This window comes from Spermophilus citellus (genome assembly GCF_964194105.1).
Source record: "Spermophilus citellus genome assembly, chromosome: 3".
Taxonomy (NCBI): Eukaryota; Metazoa; Chordata; class Mammalia; order Rodentia; family Sciuridae; genus Spermophilus; species Spermophilus citellus.
Window position 1 is genome coordinate 29,990,344 of NC_138184.1, and position 22,745 is coordinate 30,013,088.

At 41.0% G+C, this 22,745-nt stretch overlaps 1 protein-coding gene across 1 annotated transcript in view; it reads left to right on the plus strand.

Moving 5' to 3' along the window:
- GLB1 (galactosidase beta 1) overlaps window positions 1–22,745 on the plus strand; it is a 93,125-nt gene that overhangs the window by 36,042 nt on the left and 34,338 nt on the right. The window contains exons 7-11 of the mRNA XM_081284384.1: window positions 623–681; window positions 2,862–2,983; window positions 3,073–3,113; window positions 7,383–7,495; window positions 21,676–21,750. Of these exons, the coding sequence (XP_081140510.1) occupies window positions 623–681; window positions 2,862–2,983; window positions 3,073–3,113; window positions 7,383–7,495; window positions 21,676–21,750 (410 nt within the window). The remainder of the gene's footprint in view (window positions 1–622; window positions 682–2,861; window positions 2,984–3,072; window positions 3,114–7,382; window positions 7,496–21,675; window positions 21,751–22,745) is intronic.

A 22,745-nucleotide genomic window follows, 5' to 3' on the forward strand; every position in this document is an offset into this window, starting at 1 on the left:
CTCCATCAATTTGGGCTGTTATAACAAAATTCCTTAGACTAGGTCATTTATCAACAACAGCAATTTATTGCTCATAGTTCTGGATGCTGGAAGTCCAAGATCAAGTTGATTCAGTGTCTAGTGATGTCACTTTTGCGTGTGTGTGTGTGTGTGTGTGTGTGTGTGTGGTACTAGGGATTGCTAGACGAGTGATCTACCTCTGAACTATATCCTCAGCCCCTTTTTTAAATTACTTTGAGATAGGGGCTCCCTAAGTTTCCAAGTTTGGCCTTGAACTTGAGAATCTCCTGTGTCAACTTCCCGAGTCATTGGGATCACAGGTGTGCACCACCACGCTAGCTTTACTTTCATACTGTGTCCTCACATGATAGAAGGGGCAGTGCTCCCTTGAGCCTCTTTCATAAGGGCCCTAAATCCCATTCATGAGGTGCACTCATGACTTCGACACTTCCTACAGGCCCCACCTCTTAACACCTTCATCCTGGAGATTGGATTCCAACTTAGGAATTTTGGAGGGATACCAACATTCCGACTTCAGCAGGGCCTCAGGCTCAAGGCATTTGTTACTTAACTTCTTATCATTCCCATGACTGGCTTTCCTTTTCCCTCTCATTATTTCCAGGCAGCAATGTCACAGCTGATTTCCAAACTCAGAGGAAAGTGGAGCCCAATGGACCCTTGGTAAGAATCGGGGTTGAGGTTTGGAGACTGTCATCTCATACCCACTCCATCTCAGCTGTCAAGAGGGAGGGTGTCGTGCCGCTGTAGGAAAGGTGTAGTAGCAGATGGGATTATAGTGTTAGCCTTCTGGATTTGTGGGTGACAGCCAGAAATGGTGCTTGGAAACTGAGGCCTTGCGCTGGAGTGGAAGGGAACGCCAGCTAACGTGAATGGCCAAGGGAATTCCCATAAATGGTCCTATCGTCTCCTTTTTCAGTGAGACTCAGGGAACATATGTCACTTGCCCCTGGTGGTACAGCCTCCAAGTGGCTGGGCCAGAGCTAATGTGTTTTTTGAAAGCTCTGCTGCAGAACTTCTCTACCTTTCAAGTGTTTACCAATTACTTGGGAATCTGATTGAAAAGCAAAGTTCAGCCAGACATGATGGCGCACACCTGAATCCCAGCGGCTCTGGAGGCTTTGGCAAGAGGATCTCGAGTTCAAAGCCAACCTCAGCAACTTAGCGAGGCCCTGAGCAACTCAGTGAGACCCTGTCTCTAAATAAAATATAAAAAAGGGCTGGGGAGGGACTGAGACTTTAGCTCAGTGGCAGGGTACTTGCCTATCATGTGTGAGGCACTGGGTTCAATCCTTAGCACCACGTAAAAATGAACAAATAAAATAAAGGCAAGCTGTCCATCTACAACTACCAAAATATATACACACACACACACACACACACACACACACACACACACATGCTGGGGATGTGGCTTAGTGGTTGAGTGCCACTGGGTTTAATCTCTGGTGCCAAAAAAAAAAAAAAAAAAAGCAAGTTCAGTCTGCTAGGTCTGGGTGAGCTCGAAAGTCTGCATTTCCAACAACTGTCCTGGTAGCATGGAGGATGTCGTTTGCTGACCACACTTTGAGTTGCAGGACTTGATGGTATGCTGTGGGGACTGCTAGGAGGAGGAAATGATGGCAAGGACCAGGCAGGTGTACATATGTGTCAGCCCTTCTCTCTCTGCTCTTCCTTTTTCAACTGTAGTTGTTATTGTTGACTCGGTTCGGTGTACAGGGTCACATCCTGTGCCTGTTCTGCCACAAGTCAGACTGCCCCACCTGTGTGCAAGCCTTATTTACAAAACAGCCTTTTCTGAGTCTGCTCCCTGCTTAGTGAGTGTGCAGGGGCTGCATTCACAGACTTTGGGTGGAGCTATTTCCTAAAATCTAAAATCCTTTATTTCTTTGTAGAACAAGGGCTTGGCAGAGTAATGCTTACGAGAAACATGAAGTGTTTGGACCTGCTTTGTAGAATATTTGTACAAGGTGGGGCTGGGGTTGTGGCTCAGCGGTGGAGCGCTCACCCCGCACTTATGAGTTGCTGGGTTCGATCCTCACCACGTAAAAATAAATAAAAAATAAATAAAGGTATTGTGTCCAACTACAACTAAGAAAAAAAATTTTCAAATTAGAATATTTGTACAAGTCTACCTCATTATAAAGTCAACCTGAGATCTCAATATCTTTAGGCACACAAAGGATAAATTTGGAGCTATTTTATAAGAATATTTTGCCAGATTCTTTGCCCAACTAAACTTTAATACTGTGGAATTGGGGAATGGTTAACAAAATTGATGTAGGTTAAACTTTTTAGGAATACAGTTGTTTCTCAATGTTCTTTGGAGGTATAGTGCATGGGTTCTAGGATTCCCCTTCAGATACTCAAATCTCAGCTACTTATACAACATACTTGACCAAGGCAGTATTTGCATATGACCTACACATACCCTCCTACATTAAGTAATCTTGAGTTTACTAATACCTAATACAATGTAAATGCTATGTGAATAGTTATTGTACCATATTATTTAGAGAATAAGAAAAAATCCATGTGTTCAGCACAGATGGAGTTTTTTTTTTCCCCCTATCATTTTTGAGCTACAGTTAGTGTATCCACAGACGCAGGACCCACGGGGTACAGAGGACTGACTGTACTTTATTATGTAAGATGAGATCTCAGATTGGGTTGACACCTGAGGACTGAGTACAAGCAGTGTTGCTGTTGGCTCTGGGTTAAATGGTACCCGTCAGCACCCCTTTGCACTAGACCTCGGTGGAGTAGATGGGACATTACAGGGACAATTCGGCCTTTGAAGGCCATTCGCCTGGCCTGAGCTCTGTGTCTTTTTCTCTTTTTAGGTCAATTCTGAATTCTACACTGGCTGGTTAGACCATTGGGGTCAGCCTCACTCCACAGTCAAGACAGAAGTACTGGCTTCCTCCCTCTATGAAATACTGGCCCGTGGGGCGAGTGTGAACTTGTAGGTATTCAGGGCCCAAGGTGTGGAGGAAGCCCTCCTGGCTGTGGGTTCACAGTGAAATACTGTGTGTTCTCTTTTTTTCTTTGTAGGTACATGTTTATAGGTGGAACCAATTTTGCCTATTGGAATGGTAAGAACCATTTAACGTATTTGTTATGCTGTGTTGCTGATACTTGATTTGGGGGAGTGTGCCTATGGACAGTTTTTTTTCTTCTAAATTTTCTAACATTTGGATGAACCTATATAGCCATTTTTCTTTTAAAAATTTTTAAGGGACATAACTTGCTTATTTTAAAAGCCTTATTGTTTTAAACCAGTCTAGCCGGGCAGGCTTTAGTTATAGTCTGTGACTATAGAATATTCCTTCATATATTCTGCTGTGGTCTTTTTTCATTTTTAGCAATTTTTTAAATTGAGATATAATTCACATACCGTAAAAATTCAGTTTTTAATTTTAATTTTTAAAATTTTTGCAGTATTAAGGATTAAACCTGGAGCATTGTATTTCCTAGCCCTTTTCATTTATTTTATTTTTTTTTTTGAGACAAGGTCTCACTAAATTGCCCAAGCTGGCCTCAATCTTGTGATCCTTCTGCCTCAGCCTCTTGAGTAACTGGAATTACAGGTGTGTAGAACTGTGCCAAGCTAAAATTCACAATGTTATTTATATAAGCATTTAGGCTAGGCATAGAGGTATAAATCCCAGGCTATTTATTTTGGTAGTAAAAATGATGACACATTTCTCTGCGTCATCATTAACTTTTGCAAAGACAAATTATACTGTATTATATATGTGTGTGTGTGTGTGTGTGTGTGTGTGTGTACACACACATATATATTTACATATATATGTAAACGTCATTCCTCACCTTTCTCTTCATCTGCATTTTTCTCTCTGGATCATTGAAGATGCTTGACCATTGTATTTTGGAGGCTTAGCTTAAGCCTAAATCCCTCAGGATCTGAAATTGAATACTATCAGCACTTAATACAGTTTTTCCTTGGAATTGCTGTTTTGCAAGGTGGGATGGGCTGGAAGACATTGCTTATAGCATTGTCAGTTTCATTTCTATTGTTAGAGCTAAGAAATGCTTATAAAATTCAAACACCAGCCAGGCATTATAGCACGTACCTATAATCCCAACTCCCCAGGAGACTGAGGCGGGAGGATCACAAGTTCAAGGGCATACTGGACAAATTAGTGAAACCCTGTCTCAAAATAATAAAAGGCTTGGGATGTAGCTTCAACAAAGAATACTTTTCTAATATGTGTGAATCCCCGAGTTCAATCCCAGTACTGAAAAAAGAAAAAAAATCCTCAAAGGTCACTGCTTAAAAGATGATAGTATGCCAAGATTGGTCATTGGTATTTTAAAAAAATCTCCATGTGTCTATCTTCTGGTTAGAAACAGTTAAAATTCTGACACCTTCCCTTTCCACCTGCTGCCATTGATGGAATTCAGCCTGTCCAGGAATAGTGTTTGTTTGTTTGTTTGTTTTGTTTTGTTTTGTTTTTTTGGCATAACTTTACAGTTCTTGACAGTTTTTTAAAATATGCCATTCTTAATGCATTCTTCTTAGCAAAGAAACTTGAACAATATTAAAACTGTCATTAGAACAGAAAAAGCTGCCCCTAATCCTTTCTCCTGCCCCTCCTCTGGTATAAGCAATAGAAGTCTCTTTTCTGCCTCTGTTTTCTCATTTAGTTTGCAATCATTCTCATCAAGGCTAGAGATGATGGACACCACTTTACAGATAAGAGAATCTGCATGCAAAAATGGGGTCTACACATTCCTGTTCAGCTGGCAAGGATGGGGCCTGGATTCAAACTCAGGCTTCATTGAACCAGAGTCGCTGCCCTTTGGATAACTCCTTACAGCCTGCAGCCCTTGAACCAGCTCCAAAGCAGCCCACTTGGGTTGTGCCTTTGGCCCTGCCCTCTGGCCCTGGCTCTTTGGGGAGTTGAGGGAGGGCCAGTCTGTCCCTAGTAGCTATTTTTCAGACACTTCCCAGAGGACAGTACAGAGAGGAGAACGTCTAGAGGGGGCTCACTGCCCATCCTACCTAGGGCAAGTACAGGAGTTTGTGCAGTGTGTGTCCCTGTGGCCTGTGCCTGTGAGTGTCCATGTCTGTGTGATGGCTGCCTACAGGACCCAGGTGTCCTATACTTTTGTATGGTGTGGATAGTTGGGGAGTGCCAAGCCTTGCCATTTCTCTTGCCTTCCTGTGTCACTCCCATTCACATGGCCAGAGGAGGCTTCCATACGCACCGTTTCTCTATGACGCTGCCCAGTGCTGTTATGAACTAGAACAAAGTCTTGTCTTTCCGTCCATCCTTCACCCTCAGACCTGGATCCCTCAGCCCCTAATGGTTATTTCCAGAAATTACACTTGCTTAACTCAACTTGACCCACTGGTTGAGCATCTCCTTCATGCCTGGCCCTGATGGAGGACTCGAGGGTCAGTAAGGCACAGTCCACCCTTAACATGCATACAATTTAGTGCAGCGTGAGACAGAAATACGAAACCTAGGCAGTATAATCCATGCCACATCAGAGGTAGAAGATGAGCCACAAGGAAGGTGAGCTCCTTGCAGCAAGGGATGTGGTTTTATTTTTCTTCAGGTCTCACGGGAAGGGATGCCTTTGAACATGTGCTTCCCCAGAGGCGGGTAGACCTGTTGGCTGTGAGCTGTCTCTTGTAAGAAATGGCAGGGAGTAATAGACGCCTGGGTCAGTGCAGTTCGTTGAGAATGGTCCAGGTCTTTCAAAACAGAGATTCTGTCTAAACAATGAATGAAAAAGTTCTTAGATCCTTAACTTCATCCATCCAGAGGATCAGCCAGGCTCCATCGTTTTTGAAACTTTGTCCAAGGAATTTATTACCTGTTATATTTTGTGCCTCATTTATTTAAACATTAGTTGGGACAAAAGAGGAATCCTAAAATAGCTTCACTGTCACACACTTGCATTGCGAAGTGATTTCTGAATAGAGAAGAAAGGCTCTAAGCCTTGCTGATCCACAGAAGGCAGCATCAGCACCCCCTAGAACCTGTTAGAAATGTAGTCACAGGTCCCACTCTGACCTGCTGGATCAGAATCCCCGGGCTAGGGCTTGGAAGGCATGTTTCAACAGGCTGACCATGTGACTCCCATGCATGGGCAACTTTTCAAAGTGCTACTTGCTATTGTACGTGACTTCATACCTGTGAACATCCTCTGTGACGAGGTTAGGAACCTCTGATCTAGACCCTGCCCCTTGGACGTTAACTACAAGAACATTGCTTTTCTAGTCCTTTTGAATGCCTAGTACTGCCACAGTGCATTGGTCTTTGTGATAGGTCAAGTTCCCAAGGAGACAGACTCCTTTACCAGGCAGGAAGTTCACTCTATGTGCCCTCAGGAGCAATACCCATTAGAGAGATTGTGGCAGATAAATTGGGCTGTGTTGCAATTTCATGAGTGGACTCCACACATCCCAAAGGGAGCTCTGGAGCTGGCATGGCCCTTCAAGGCAAAGGGAGCTGGTTTTTATGTCCCCACACTGGTCAGTTGTTGGATATGGGCTCTGAGGGAGGTTGTAACATTGCGTAAGACAGTAGAGGCTGACACTCAGAGGGACACATCTGGGACCTGGGGTAATGAGCGAGTGCCTTTATCTTCAAGGAGCTGACAAGAGGTACACCACAACCCTATTTATACTCTAGATGTTCCGAAGACTTCAGGATTGCCTTTGAATCTTTTTGGCTACTGTGGATCTACAGTCATCTCCTACGTTGCTTTGATAAGCTCTCAGTTTTCTGCTGATCCTCAACCTGGTCATCTCTCTCCACCAGATCTTTTTCTCTGCCGTATAGTTGGAGGACATGAGAAAGATCAGGGATTGAAGGGTTAACAGATGTGGGTCATGTTATGAGCCCTGCTATTACTATTTGTGAGATGTTAGCAGATTTTTGTAGGGAGCGTCAGATTGTCTACTTGTCCAGTGGGGTTGTTATTCTGTTAGGATGACAGCTATGAAGTTCTATAGTTGGGGGAGGAGGAAAATGCTTTGTGAACTCTGGTGTTATTAGCAAGTGCCATCAGTAGGAACAATTGGTTCCTCCAAATTTGCATCCTAAAGACCACCTCCGTGTCTTTTTTTAATTAAACCTTTATTTACTTATTTTTATGTGGTGCTGAGGATCGAACCCAGTGCCTCACACATTCTAGGCAAGCCCTCTACCACTGAGTCACAACTACACCAGCATCTCTGTCTCTCTTAACAATTGGTTTTAATGTGTTCTTTATTTCTTCTTCCCATCATCCTGTAACTGTGGGTCCCAAAGAACTTGTCCCTGAGCAGGGCCTTCAGTAGTAACTGGTGGTACATATTTTTTTTTTTTTTTTTTTACTTCTAGGGGCCAACACACCCTATGCACCACAGCCCACCAGCTACGACTATGATGCCCCACTGAGTGAGGCAGGGGACCTCACTGAGAAGTATTTTGTTCTGCGAAAGGTTATCCAAATGGTGAGTGCTCCGGATGGCAGGGTGGGGTGGGGTTCCCTGCAGAGCCTGCCTAAAACTCACTGTGGCTCTGTAGTCACTTTCCTGCCTGGAACCTTCAGATTTAAAAGGATAGATGCGGGGAGGTGGCAGGTAACTTTGTGGTTGAGTCTTGACCCCACTTGATTTAAGAGTTTATGAACAAGTCGCTTTACTGACCTTTTAATTTGTCAAATTGGTTTAATGACACCTGGCTGTGTTAGAAGGATTAAAAAGAGGGCTGGGGTGGTGGCTCAGTGTAGAGCGCTCACCTAGCAATTGCTGGGTTCGATCCTCAGCACCACATGGGAATGAATGAATCAAATAAGGGTATTGTGTCCAACTACAACTAAAAAATAAATATTAAAAAAAAATGTAATCCATCCGGAATAGTCCCTGACAACACACACATGTCCAGTAAGTGTTAGCCTGTTAACTGTTTGTTAAATGGCTCAAGTATGGAGGGGGAAAAGAAATCTGTGGACACTGAGGCCCATCACAATGGGAGCTGTGCAAAAAATGAGTGAAGCTTTATTTTTCTCTCTGGGGCAAGAGATTGCTGTTTCCTCCTGGCCTTCTCCTGAGCTGCTTGTATCTGCCTATTTCTAATCTTTTGAGGCACTTAAAGCTCCCAGGTAGGGTTTCCTGTCTCCGTGGTGGGGTTTAAAAAAAAAAACCCACAATTTTTCTGCTCAGTCACCTGAGTTTTGAAGTTAAAAAAAAAAAAAAAAGACTTTCTGCCTATAAATTGGTAGGGTTTTTAAAAAATATGATGTAATCTGAATTTTAAGTAGGTGTTAACATTTTATATTGTGAAATATTTGGGGCATATAGAAAAAATAGGATCCAAACTTGAATACTCTTAGAATTTGTCTAAATTCCATCTAAATTTTCAAATATACTGTGAAATTTTTGTACATGTTATTCTTTTATTGTGGGTTTCAATCTCGGCAAATTGTATCTCCCAAACTTGCTCTCGTACCTTTGTTCAGTTTCAGAATTTTCTGTTTCTGTATTTATTTTCCTTTTTGTTTATTGCAGAACTGGGGATCAAACCCAGGGCTTCACTTGGGCGAGTCTAGTCTTTTTCCACCGTGCTACCTCCCCAACCCTTTTCATTTTCTTGCAAAACAGGGTCTCTCTAAGTTGCGGAGACTGGCCTCCAACTTGCAATTCTGCCTCAGCCTCCTGAATTCTGGGATTATAGGCATGTGTCACCATGCCTGGCCCATGTACCGCTTTCTTTTGGGTTGTTTGAGGGTTCCTCACCCACTTCTAGATCTTCTAGTTTGGATGACTTTCACTATTCTTTATTTTTGTGGTGGTTTTCCACTGAAGTGTGATATGAATGCCCACCAACAAGCACAGCTCTTCTGTAAGCATTTGGGGTGAATTCCTAAAAGTGAACACAGCACTGTGACCAGCACAGCTCTTGGGAGCCCCTCTTACACCCCTTTCTAGTCATCAGCACCCAACCAACCTCCCCAGTTAACTACTCTCCTGATTTCTATCACCATAGGTAGATTTTGCTTGTTTGGGCACTATATGCAAATGGGTTCATACAGTACGCCTCTGATTCTCAAGAAACTTTAACATTCAGTTTTAATTTACAGTAGTTAAAAATTAGTGTCTTTACTTCCTCCGTATTACATCTTTCTTTAAGTTGCTCTAACTGCCATTACATCCCTGTTGTGTTATTTACTGTGACATATTTTAGTTCTCAGAGTTTCATTTTCATGTATTTTGGTTCTCTTTTAAAAATAAAACTTAAAAAGCCTTATTCTGGTGGCTTCTGATAGTATTTGACCTTACCCACATTGTTCGTTTATTCATAAGTGATTTAACAAATCTTCATCAAGCATCCTCTGTGTGCCAAGTGTGGTCTCAGCTGCTTGGTGTATGTAGACCTCCTCTGAAGGTGAAGCTTAAATAGAGACTTTAAGATGGCGAGAAAGCCATGTGGGTGTCTTAAAGCATCCCTCTTTTTGGGGGGGTAGGTACTGGGGGTTGAATTTAGGGGCACTCGACTACTGAGCTACATCTCCAGCCCTATTTTGTATTTTATGTAGAGACAGGGTCTCACTGAGTTGCTTAGCACTTTGCTGTTGCTGAGGCTGGCTTTGAACTTGAGATCCTCCTGCCTCAGCCTTCAGAACTGCTGTGATTATAGGCATATACCACCGTGCCCGCAAGCAATCCCTTTTACTTCAGAAGTCCGGCAAATAAAATGAACCAGCTTTTGAGCAAGTTTTAAAGAAATGGCCAGTATGTAGTTTGATACCTCTCTTTCCAATCTCGGTCTTGAGAAAAAGTCACCCAGCATTGTGTGAGGAGTGGACTTACAGAATAGCGAGACTTTGGAGGGGAACAGAACCAGATCTGAGTCTTGAAGTTGAGCAGGGTACCCCACTTCCACATCTGAGTGATATGGTCCACACTTCTCAGGGAATGGCACATAGGAGCTAGTTTTTATTATTGTTCACTTATTCTGTTTTTAGCTAAAGTTAGAAACTCTCTGGAAATTGTGCCCACTCATCCACAAAACCTCTGTGGACAGTTTCCTATATATAGGAGCTGCAGTAATTGCTATTGCTCAATTGTTCCCAAGAAAATCGAGGAGGAATATTACTCAACCATTCCATTAGTGCTTATCTGGTGTCCAGACCCAGAGGGTTTCCTGTTAGAGCTTGTGACATGAACGCCTAGTGTTTTATTCTGGACAAGAGTTAATTTTTATAAAGAGGAAAGGTTTATTTTGATTCACCATTTTGGCGGTTTGGGTTCATGAGAGAGAGCATCATGGTGGAAGCTCAAGGTGGAGTAAAACCTCTCGCCTCTTGGCCTGGAAGTGAGAGGAGGAAGAGGGGGCTGGGGTCCCACAACTCCCTTTGGGGTATGCCCTCAATGATCTAAAGACCTCCTGAAGGGTCCCACCTCTGAAGATTTCATGAGCTCCCAACAGCACCAGGCTGGGAACCATGCCTCTGATACAAAGGCCTTTGCGGGACTCTTACCCAAAGGGTAGCATCCAGGCAGGAGTATTTTAAACTTCAGTGTGAACTTGCTGGGACAGAGATTTGTACTAATAATTTGGATCTTTAACAGTCTCCCATTCTCTTTTGTCCTTGATCATTTCTGCTTCTCACTGTCTGGTGTAAACCATCACCCTAATACTTGCACAGGTGACATTATCTTCTACTTCACTAAGACGATAAATGCTATTGAATAGACCATATTAGGAATTACAAGTAATAGGGTGAAATACAAGTAATAGGGTGCCATTGAAATATTATAAGAAGGGGCTGGGGATGTGGCTCAAGCGGTAGCGCGCTCGCCTAGCATGCGTGCGGCCCGGGTTCGATCCTCAGCACCACATACCAACAAAGATGTTGTGTCCGCCGAGAACTAAAAAATAATAAATATTAAAAAAATATTATAAGAAAGAAAATGATGCAGGTAGATGTATATTCTAGTGAGGGATTAAAGATGAATGTGTGTTGGGGCTGGGGCTGTAGCTCAGTGTTAGAGCCTAACATGTGTGAGGCACTGGGTTTGATCCTTAGCATAAAAATAAAGATATTGTATTCATGTACAACTAAAAAATACTTTAAAAAAATTATTGTGTGTTTAGAGTTAGTAAAGAAGTCATTGCAATTTGCAAGTGTCTTAGTTCAGGATGCCGTAGCACAGTACCATAGACCAAGTGGTTTGCAAACAACAGAGATGGATTTCTCACAGTTCTGGAGGCTGGAAGTCCTCCAACATCAGGACATCAGCACAGTCAGGTTGCAGCAGGCACCGTCTTCTGCACTGCACACTGCTGGCTTCTAGTTGTACCCTCATGTGACAAAAAGAGGCCTGGGGTCTCTTTCATAAGGCACTGATCCCATTCAGAGGGGTTCCGCCTCTCAAATGCCCTTCCTTGTAATAACACCAATCAAGGTTTTGGATTTCAACACAGGAATTTGGGGAAGATAAAAATATTCAATACAAAAAGTTTAAAAGAATCACAGATATCAACATTTATGACCATTACTGGGGATTGAACCCAGAGGGGCTTTACCAATGAGCCACATCCCAAGCCCTTTTTATTTTTTTACTTTAAGACAGAGTCTCACTGAGTTCTGAGGGCCTCACCAAGTTGCTGAGGCCAGCCTTGAACTTGGGATCCTCCTGCCTCAGCCTCCTGAGCTGCTGGGATGACAGGCATGTGCCACCATGCCTGCCTACAACATTTTTAACGACATTTTGAATTTATTCACTGTTTGAAACACCTGTACCATTCTTCCCTTATGTGTGTTTGGGCTGGGGTTGTGGCTCAGTGGTAGAGCACTTGTTGTCTTTTCAGATGGCAATAGTTTGTAATCTTTTTATCTAGAGAGAATGGAAAATTTTCACTTGACTACAATGATTGAAGTTTGTCAGTATTGGTAGTTGGGAAAAGCAGAAAAGCTTCACATTTTACTACTGATAATATCATATAAATTTTTAGAACTGTTATCAAAATTAGGACAATCTCTTTCAAGTCCTTTAATGTGTGAGCTGTAATATTCCAAAGAAATTTCCTCAGTATAGATTCTGGCCCCCTACATTTCGAAACTTGTTTTTCTTCCACAACTCGCCTACTTCCAGGCTGGGTGCCCTAGGGCATGATTGCATTGCTATATGAGGCCAAAAGAGTCAGCTCATTGGGTGGTAGGAATAATCTCTAAGCAATAATTTACCTACTTATGGGAGCAACAATGAACCCCGTAAATAGATCCTACTGTACTCAAGTTAAATAAATCCCCACCTCAGCTGCTCTATAGTTGAATCCCAAAGATGCCTGTAGCACTGTAAAGGCCTCTGATATAAGAGGACATGTGACAGAGAAATTGGAGCCAAAAGAGACAAGAGTCTTAGCTTATTGTGGTTAAGTTTTGTTTTTTTGTTTTGTTTTGTTTTGCAAATCATACAAAAACATACGACAGTGTGAACGTACCACTAGGACCCCTCCCTTGGGGTATCTCTGGATGCAGAAGACGAGTTGGGTGGCTGTTATCAGTAACCTAGAATGAAATGATGGCAGGGGCAGCAGGGAGTGGAGAGAAAGTAATGGATTTGAAAACTAAAAAATATTTTTTTAAAAAATGAATGTGTGTTTAGAGTTAGTAAAGAAGTCATTGCAATTTGCATGTGTCTTAGTTCAGGCTGCTGTAACAGAGTACCATAGACTAAGTGGTTTGCAAACAACAGAAATTGATTTCTCACGGTTCTGGAGGCTGGAAGTCCTCCAAGATCAGGACATCAGGAAGTACAGTCGGTAGGCCTTGGTGACTGGCTGGATGCAGGCATGAGGAAGAATGAGGAGCTGTTGATTTGTCCAGGTTACAACCTTGGCTACATGACAAAGTGGATATTGGGGTCAGCAGCCAAGAGAGAGGATTGCAAAGGAGGCACAGGCAGGAAGAGGGAGGCAAGCTCAGCTCTGGGCTTGCTGAGCTCAAGGTGCCTCTGAGGACATCCAGATGGAATATCTGTCCCACAAGCACCAGCACTTAAGAGTGAGATCCTCCAGGGAGACCTCTGCACAGATTCAGGAGTCATCAGTGAAGGTGGAAGCTTATGTCCAGGGAGAGACTGAGATGGTGAGTGGAGAGTCAATGCAGAAGGACAGAGGACCACGCTTAAAAAAAAAAAAAAACAACTCGGGAATCCCAAGTATGTAACCAGTGGGCAGAGTAGGATGAACCCTTGAAGGACACAGATGGCAGAAGTGAATACAATGGGGGCTGGGCTTGTGGCTCAGTGGTAGAGCACTTGTCCAGCTCATGTAAGGCACTGGGTTCAATTCTCAGAACCACATTAAATATATATATATATATATACATACATACATTTAAAAAAAAGGAATTCAGTGGATCACAGCTTAACTGTGTGGTTATCATTTTCCACTTTTCTTCCTTCCTTTATGCCTCTTCCTTTCTCTCCTTCCTTCCTTGTTTGGAAGAGAGAAATGGCCTACCTCAAAAGTTTTAGTGGTTTTTTTTGTTTTGTTTTTGTTTTGGTACCAGAGATTGAACCCAGTGTTTAACCACTGAGTGATATCCCCAGCCCTTTTTGTATTTTATTAGAGGCAGGGTCTTGTTAAGTTGTTCAGGGCCTTGATAAGTTACTAAGGCTGGCTTTGAACTTGTAATCCTCCTGCCTCAGCCTCCTGAGCCCCTGAGGTGTGTGCCACCACACCCAGTGTCTGTCTTGTGGACATTATAGCTATTGAATTGACTGATAAATGGTATTCAAAGTATTTGCTTGCATCAAGGAAAAGAAATTGGATGGTAAATACCTCCAAATGTAGATCTATTTGCTCCCTCCTTTCATCAAAGACCCAAGGAACAGGAAGTGTCTCCTTATTAACCCCTTTTAAGGGTGTGTTAGATGGTGGTGGACACTGTCTTTCACAGATGTGCACTCGGAGATGACAATTGCCCAGGAGGCTGCAAGATCCTGGTGAAGGACCCAGGTAGCCCTTGGTGTATGAATCTTTAAGGCATGACAAAGCTCATATTTGCATTTTTCCAAGGTAGTCTCTTTGGTGTGGGTAAAACTCAACCAGACATGGTTAACACTTTGACCTCGAGGATGAACCATAAAACTATAAGGCAGCACCCTCCTCCTACCTACGGACTCCTGACGGGGCAGTGGTGAGTTTGTTTTGTGTGCTTTTGAATAAATTTAAGAACCTGTTTTAAGAGTGTTCTTCCAGTTTTTTATAGGGATCACCATCAATGAGAAGAGTTCAGATGACTTTTTGAGTATGGGCCATTCTGTAAAAATTAATCAAGTGGTAGTTGAGGACCTTGACAGTTCCAGTGGATTCTGGGATTTTCCAAAGGGAGAAACTGAGGCTGAGTGGGAGAGTGGGGACAAGAGAACAGGCACTGTGCTTCTCAGTACTTTGGAAGTTTAATGAAATTTGAAACTTGACCTAGGATCAGTCAGCACTGGCTGAACTGTTGTCCTGTGTTTATGACTAGAATGACATTGGGTAGACTCCATGGACAGACACAGGTAGTCTCTTGTTGACCCGTGGTGCTGATGGAAACATGATTTATAGCTGATAATTTCAGAAGTCCTTTAAAGCATTGGCTATACTCTCGTGTCATTTGTTCCTTCATTTCCCATGACTTGGATCTTCTCGTTCATCTTTCAGAATGATTTCTCTCAAACACTGATCTGGCCTCCTATGACTTGGCCGCCCCCGACCCATTTTCTTTTAGCTTTGTCTTTCTTTTTTGTTTGTTTTTGTTTAAAATATTTAATTTTTAGTTTTAGGCCAACACAGTATCTTTATTTTATATTTATGTGGTGCTGAGGATCACACCCAGTGCCTCACGCATACTAGGCAAGCACTTTACCACTGAGCCACAACCCCAGACCCTTGTCTTTTTTTGTTCCATCTGTAGTGTGTGTGTGTGTGTGTGTGTGTGTGTGTGTGTGAGAGAGAGAGAGAGAGAGAGAGAGAGAGAGAATATGGTTTTTCATATCTATGACCAAAATTCCTGATATAAACAACTTGGAGGAAGAAAGGTTCATTTGGGCTCATGGTTTCAGTCCGTGGTTGGCCAACTCCATCAGAACATCGTGGTGGAGGAAAGCCATTCAGTTCATGGCAGCCCAGAGGCAGAGAAAGAAAGTGCATGCATGGAAGGGGTTAAGGACAAGATAAACCCAGGGCACACCCCCAGAGACCTACTTCCTCCAACTAGGTCCCACCTCACAAAAATCCATTCAAATTATTATTCCATCAAATGGATTAATCCACTACTGAGGTTTAGCCCTCAAGATTCAATCGATTCCCAAGAGTCCACCTTTGAATATTGTTACATTGGGGATGAAGTCCTCAACATGTGAACTTTTGGGGAGCATTGTAGATCCATGCCATATGCTTTTCTGTTTTCTTTTATTCTTTCTCTACCCCGTGTGTGTCTGTGTGTGTGTGTGTGTGTGTGTGTGTGTGTGTATGTCATGGGGTCTTACTAGGTTGACCAGGGTGGTCTTGAACTTCTGGTCTTTACCGTCCTCCTTCCTCAGCCTCCTGAGTAGCTGGGACCACAAGCATGCACCACTGGATCAAAAAAGAAAAGACATTCCCCACCCCCTCAAAAAAAAAAAAAAACACCTCAATGGAGCAGTGCTGTTTATACCTTCTGGCCTCTGCATATAACTGTTCTCTTGGAGAATGAAGCCATGCCTCAGTGACCTTCTCTGGGGTGTCGATTCTGTCTCTCAGCAGAATCGATCACACACTGTCTTCTCCTGCTGTCTTGCAGGGTGGAAATCTTTAACCCATGACTTCTTATAGTGTGTGAATATAACTTGTTTACAAGTATTTCTCACAGAGCTGGGAGCTGTTTAAGCATAGAACCGACACAAGGTACTTTCTAAGTAAGAGTTTGTTAGATGAATGAAAATGGGACCTTGGTGAAGGAAAAAACTGGTCACCACTGAATCTGCTGGATTTTTGTGGGGAAAAGAGCAGCTTCTTATGGGGAATTTATCCTTCTGAGTAAGTATGGTGTGAAGCAGTATTTATGGTTGGTTTGAAAACTATGATTGAAAACACATTATTAGGAAGAAACAAAGGTTCAGGAGTACAGTGTTTTGGTATGTTTGCCTATTTTCTGAAACGTTAGAATAAAACAGTTTTTGCTAAATAATTAGTATAAATGAAAAATCACTACAATTAAATTGAAAAGGAAAATTGTAGCAAGTGGGATAGACAGATGGATACTTAATATTTATATTAAAATGAGCTAATGATTAAAATGTCAAGATCCAAATGGATAATTGGGCGCAAAACATAAATATTTCATAATTTGGTTAAAAACTTGGATATGTACCATTTAAGAGTCATATGAAATGTTCTTAGGCTTTTACCTAGTTGGTTATTACTTGGGGCTTTTTTTTTTATTTTGGTACTATTTAAAAAATTATTTTTTTAGTTGTTAATAGATCTTTATTTATTTATATGCTGTGCTGAGAATCGAACCCAGTGCCTCACACGTGCCAGGCAAGTGCTCTACCACTGAGCCACAACTCCCACCCACAGAGCTTTATTTTTAAAAGTAAAAATTTTAAAGAAAGGCTGGGGTTGTGGCTCAGCGATAGAGCACTTGCCTAGAACATGTGAGGCCCTGGGTTCGATCCTCAGCACCACATAAAAATAAATAAATAAAATAAAAATATTGTGTCCTACTACAACTAAAAAAAAAAAAATTTTAAAGAAAAATGTTAGGGCTGGGGATGTGGCTCAAGCGGTAGCATGCTCGCCTGGCATGTGTGCAGCCCGGGTTCAATCCTCAGCACCACATACAAAGAAAGATGTTTTGTCTGTCGAAAACTAAAAAATAAATATTAAATAAAAAAGAAAAATGTTAGACATGAAGTTGCTTATTGTAACATTATAATACTAAAATTAGAAATAATTCAATTCCAAATATAAAAAGATGGTCATGTAAATATTGTCAGTATTTAGCCATGCCAAAAATACTTTGGGTAAGTAGCAGTATCAAATTATAAAAATATCACTTAAATTTATATTCTATATGTGCATAAGGGGAGGGTCTAGAAGAGAAACTGGGAGAGGAAATGTGATTGGAGGTTCAGACTTTTTTAAAAAGTCCCTGGGTTCAATCCCAGGTACTGGGGGGTGGGGGCAGATGATAGGGGAGTGGAGACTGAAAATGGAGGGCAAGAAAACCTTGGATTCCAGTGAGAGTGACAGGGCTTATAGGTTCAGGGAGCAGGGATATACCTCAAAGAACCCTGGATGTGTTTTGTCACCCAGTGTTTACATGTTGTTATATTAGTCCCCAGAGTGGCAGTATTGGAAGGTGGTATGGGAGATGGTTTAGTGGGAGGTCCTTGGGTCAAGCAGAGGTGCTGCCCTTGGACACGGATAGGTACTTCTCTCCAGACCCTAGTTTGTTCTTGTGAGAGGGTGGTTATAAAAGTATGAGCCTGGTCTACTGCCTCTCAAGCTTCCTGTTGTGAAATATGATCTCTTCTTCCTGCCCATGCTTCTGTTATCCACCAGGAGTTCCTCTCCAGAGATCAGCCTGTGCTTATTAAGACTTGACTTGCCAGAACTGTGAGCTGAATAACTTCTTGTGTTTTTGAAGTTAACATACCTTAGGTATTTTGTTATAGTAACAGAAAACAGATTAATACACAGGGTCCCAGAAATGCAGATAGGTGAAAGGATAGAAACAAAAGGGAGCTAAAAATGGGAAGTTTAATTGCACCCTATGTATTTCCTGGAAGGTTCTCCCTCATCCTACTCAGACACAAAGTGTTTATCAGGGAGCCATCTTTCTACCAGGCAGAAATTCAGAGAACTTTTTTTTTAAAAAAAAACTTTTAAAGGACCATGATGCTAACTTCATCTGCCAATTTTTTTATACTGTTAAGTAGATTGTATCTGTGCCATTTTTATTATAGTGGATGCTATGTAATTGCATATAAAGTTTTTTATATTATGCATATTCAAAAACAGAGTAGTTATGTTAAAGCTTGCCAAATTGATGGTGAATTTATCAGATAAACACTGTTTTGTGGTGCCAGTGGTTCTAAGCATCAGGTGACAGGGTATCTTCTCTCTAATCAATTGAACTTGATAATTCACCACAATTTATAAAATAACCAGCCATGTCTGCTTTTGAGGACCCCTTTAATAAATCTCTTGAGCTATATCTTCCAAAAAGACTTTTTTTTCCTTACAGAAAGAAAAATGTGTAAGTATGTGTATATATGCATGTGAGATACACATTGAATGGCCTATCAAGGGAGATATAAAATGTTTTGCCAATAAAACAAATGTTGTATCTTTAGGTACAGAGATAACATATGTTAAACATTTAAATATAACCTTATATTTAATCTCTTGGATATGTTACATAGGTAGTAATTTGCTTAGATTTGAATGCAAGGACACTTACCTAGATTTAGGCCTGATGATGTGTTTGTTGGATCAAGACTGAGAAATATTTGTTTTTAAAATTTGTTAAAAATATTACCACTCTTAAAAATATAGACTGTCTTAAAATAAAAAGGGTTGGGTGCAGTGGTACATGCCTCTAATCCCATAAGATTGGAAGGCTAAGAGGCAGGAAGATCATGAGTTCAAACCCAGCCTCAGCAAAATCGAGGCACAAAGCAACTCAGTGAGACCCTGTCTCTAAATAAAATACAAAAGGGGGCCAGGGATGTGACTCGGTGGTCGAGTGTTCCTGAGTTCAATCCCCAGTACCCACAAAAAAATAAAATAAAATAAAAATAAATTTAAAAGGCTGGGGATGTAGATCAGTGGGAAAGTGCTCCTGAGTTAAGTCTTCAGTACCAAAAGAAAAAAATACCAAAATGTTTAAAAAAATAGGGCCGTTCTTTTCAAGTGTACCATTTAAAATGCTTCAAAATGTAATTTTATTGTCCCTTGTGAAAAAAATTTTTAATTTGCTTTCATAGGATTTATTACATTTACACCCCAGAGAAATTGTGCCAAAGAAAGTTAAATGAAATCAAAATGTATTATAAAAGGGAATGTATACAACATGAACACATTAATCAAGAAAACACTTTTGAAAGAGTTCATTTAATTAAATTTGAATTTAAACATTTTTTTAAAGGAAAAATGTTTCCTTTAAACATTAAAACATTAAAAATATTTCCTTTAAACATTAAAACATTAAAAATGTTTACTCTTAAAGCAAAGACCCTCCCCATATTACATCTGACTCTCAAGTTAAATTGCTCTAAAACAAACCTTGCTCTGTCACAGAGCAGGACTGTTACAGGTAGAATGATTTAAGAAGGTGCTGATACATTTTGTTTGCTTTACCATTGAACACTAATGGATGACCAATGATGGCAGATGTTTGAGCATAACCATAAACCCGACCTACAATAGGAAAGGGAAAGACAAGATGAAATAGAGAGAAATGACCCTAGAGGCAACAGAGAATCAAGGGACAAGAGAGATCTTGAGTAAAAGCTCTCATATCTGAAGGATATATCCTTGTCTCTTTCCAAGAAAGTTGAGAATATATTGTATACATAAAATAAGAATAGAATGCTCTGAAAAAGTAGCCACTAGAGAACGAGGAGTTCATGAAAATTAAAAATAACTTCATGGCTGGTTGTGACTCAGTGGTAGAGCACTTGCCTAGCATGTGTGAGGTACTGGGTTCAATCCTCAGCACCACATAAAAATAAAGTCATTGTGTCCATTTACAACTAAAAAATATTTTAAAAAGAGAATTTCAGCCCGGCATAGTGGTGCATACCTGTAATCCAGTCGGCTTGGGAGGCTGAGACAGGAGAATCTTGAGTTTGAAGCCAGCCTCAACAACTTTGAGGCACAGTTTAGTGAGACCCTGTCTCTAAAAAAAAAAAAAAAAAAAATAGGGCTGGGGATGTGACTCAGTGGTTGAGTACCTCTGAGTTCAATTCCCAGTACCAGAAAAAAATAATTTCTTAGAATTGGAATCAGAAGACAGGTGAAAAAATGGGAAAAAATGAAGATATAGCCAAGCACACTGGTGCACACATGAAATCCCAGAGGCTTGGGAAGCTAAGACAGGAAAATTGCGAGTTCAAAGCCAGCCTCAGCAACTTAAGGCACTAAGCGACTCAGTAAGACCCTGTCTCTAAATAAAATACAAAATAGGGCTGGGATGTGGCTCAGTGGTTGAGTATCCCCTGAGTTTAATCCCCAGTACAAAAAAAAATTGTACATATATAATTTTTATATATGTATATAGATAGATAGAGGAGCAATCTAAAATGTCCATCTTGTTACTTTAAAAAGGAAAAAGTGGCCAGGTGTATAATGCACACCTATAATCCCAGCGATTTAGGAGGCTGAGGCAGGAGGATCACAAGTTCAGGGCCAACCTGGGCAACTCAGTGAGACCCTGTCAAAATCAAATTTAAAAATAAGGATAGGCATGTTATTCAGTAGTAGAGTACTCCTGGGCTCATTTCCCAGTACCCACCCCACCACATGCACACAAGAAAAAAATCCAAATTTAAAGGAAAGTCACGAGAGCAAAATTTCTGTTTGGTTTATCATTTGTTCTCCTTCCCCCGCCACCCTATGTATATGTTCTAAACCATTGGAGGATTGCATACATCATGAATCTTTACCCCTAAATACATCAGTATATGTTTTGTAAGAATTTGTAGACAGCTGGACATGGTGGTACACACCTGTAATCCCAGTGACTCAGGAGGTTGAGGCAGAAGAATCATGAGTTCAAAGCCAGCCTCAGCAATTTAGCAAGGCGCTAAGCAACTCGGTGAGAGTTGCCACATGTCTTGGTTCTTTTTTCCTCACCCCATTATTTGCTGTTGACCCTCATTCTCTCCACTTGATTTTTCATCTTTGTTCTATAACTATTTGGATGATTGATTCCCCACGTTTCAACTACAGACACACACTTAATAAAATAAAAACTCTACCTGAGGGGCTGGGATTGTGGCTCAGCAGTAGAGCACTTGCCTAGCACATGCAAGGTGCTGGGTTTGATCCTCAGCACCACATGAAAATAAATAAATAAAATAAAGGTATTGTGTCCAACTATAACTAAGAAAAAAAAATTTAAAAACAAAGTGGGGGCTGGGGTTATGGCTCAAGCATGGAGCACTTGCCTAGCACTTTCGAGGACCTGGGTTCAAACCTCAGCACCACCTAAAAATAAATAAAATAAAGGTATTGTGTCCAGTTATAACTAAAAAATAAATATTTTTTAAAATAATTTTTTTTAAAAAAGGCTAGGGCTGTAGCTCATTGGTAGAGCACTTGCCTTGCACATGTGAGACACTTGGTTCAATCCTCAGCACCACATAAAGATAAAATAAAGATATTGTGTCCACCTATAACTAAAAAATATTTTAAAAAATACATAGATATTGTGTCCATCTACAACTAAAAAAAAAAAGGAAAAAAAACTCTACCTGACATAATTTTGGAAGAAATTTTTTGTTCCTTTGCCTTTCCAAAAATCACCAAGTACTATTGTTCGAGACTTTGACCTTCCTTTTGAAAAATGAATTTTATGGGTTGGTTTCTGAAGGTTTAATAATTATTTTCTTTCCTCTCTTCTCTCCCTCTGGTGTATGTATAGTTTGAAGAGGTACCAGAAGGTCCTATCCCTCCATCCACACCAAAGTTCGCCTATGGAAAAGTGTCTCTGAAAAAGGTAAGAAAAATAAATAAGAAGCGTTGAAAGTCAAACAGGAATAAGAAAGTGTAATTGAGCCGCAGTGAGTGAAAGTGCTGTGTTGGGGAACAAAGTCGTTATTTTTCTGTGAATTTGTTTTCCGCGAGCCAGATGGGGTAGTGGATGTTTCTGGGGAAATGGAGCAATGGAAGATGAGAAGATAGGGGTGGGTGTTGACAGGATATGCACGTAAGGCATAAACAGGAGTCACGGGCATTCTTAGATCATTCAGGTCATTCTGGCTCAGTGATCAGCTGTCCAAAGAGCAGTACCTGCAGCCCTTGTGGAAAGGGGGTGGCTCTTTACTTTATAGTGAATTTACTATAATCCACTCTCTTTTTAAAAGAGTTGCTCCTAACCACAGGAATTTTAATAAACCTCTGCCCTCAACTACACATACCCCTTCTTCTCAAAACCATGTCCTAACTTAAAGATGTATTGGTATATAGGACATCAGGGGGAAAAAAAGCTAGAAATTAATCATAAGTAAAGTTAAAGGCATTATATTCTAAGGAGAGAGAAAGAGATTTTATTTAATAGTCAGAAGGAGTGACGTAAGCCACAGTCAGTTTGTTTTGACCATCTCTACCTTTAGGTTTTCCCCTCATAATTCCTAACTCCTACATGTATTCACTCATAAGAAAAAAAAATGAAATTACTTATTTCTTAAGAAACTTGAGATTCTAAAATAGCATCGTAACTTTTTATCTTGAAGCAAAATGCCAAACATGATTGTATAATTTTTCCGTTCAAGAAGCCCTTTGACACTATAGTGGGTTGGTTGAGCTCTTGTGACATTTTCCACCTAGTGTCAGATACATGTGCTACATTCTACAAAGAATGTGGTCTCTGTCTCTGATAGGAATCTCTCTTTAGATGAATCAGACTTTAATCACACTTGCAAAGGGAGCACCTTCTACTTGTTTGTTGCTATAGCTTATTAAGGAAAAGGTTAGTTGGTTTTAGAGCCATGA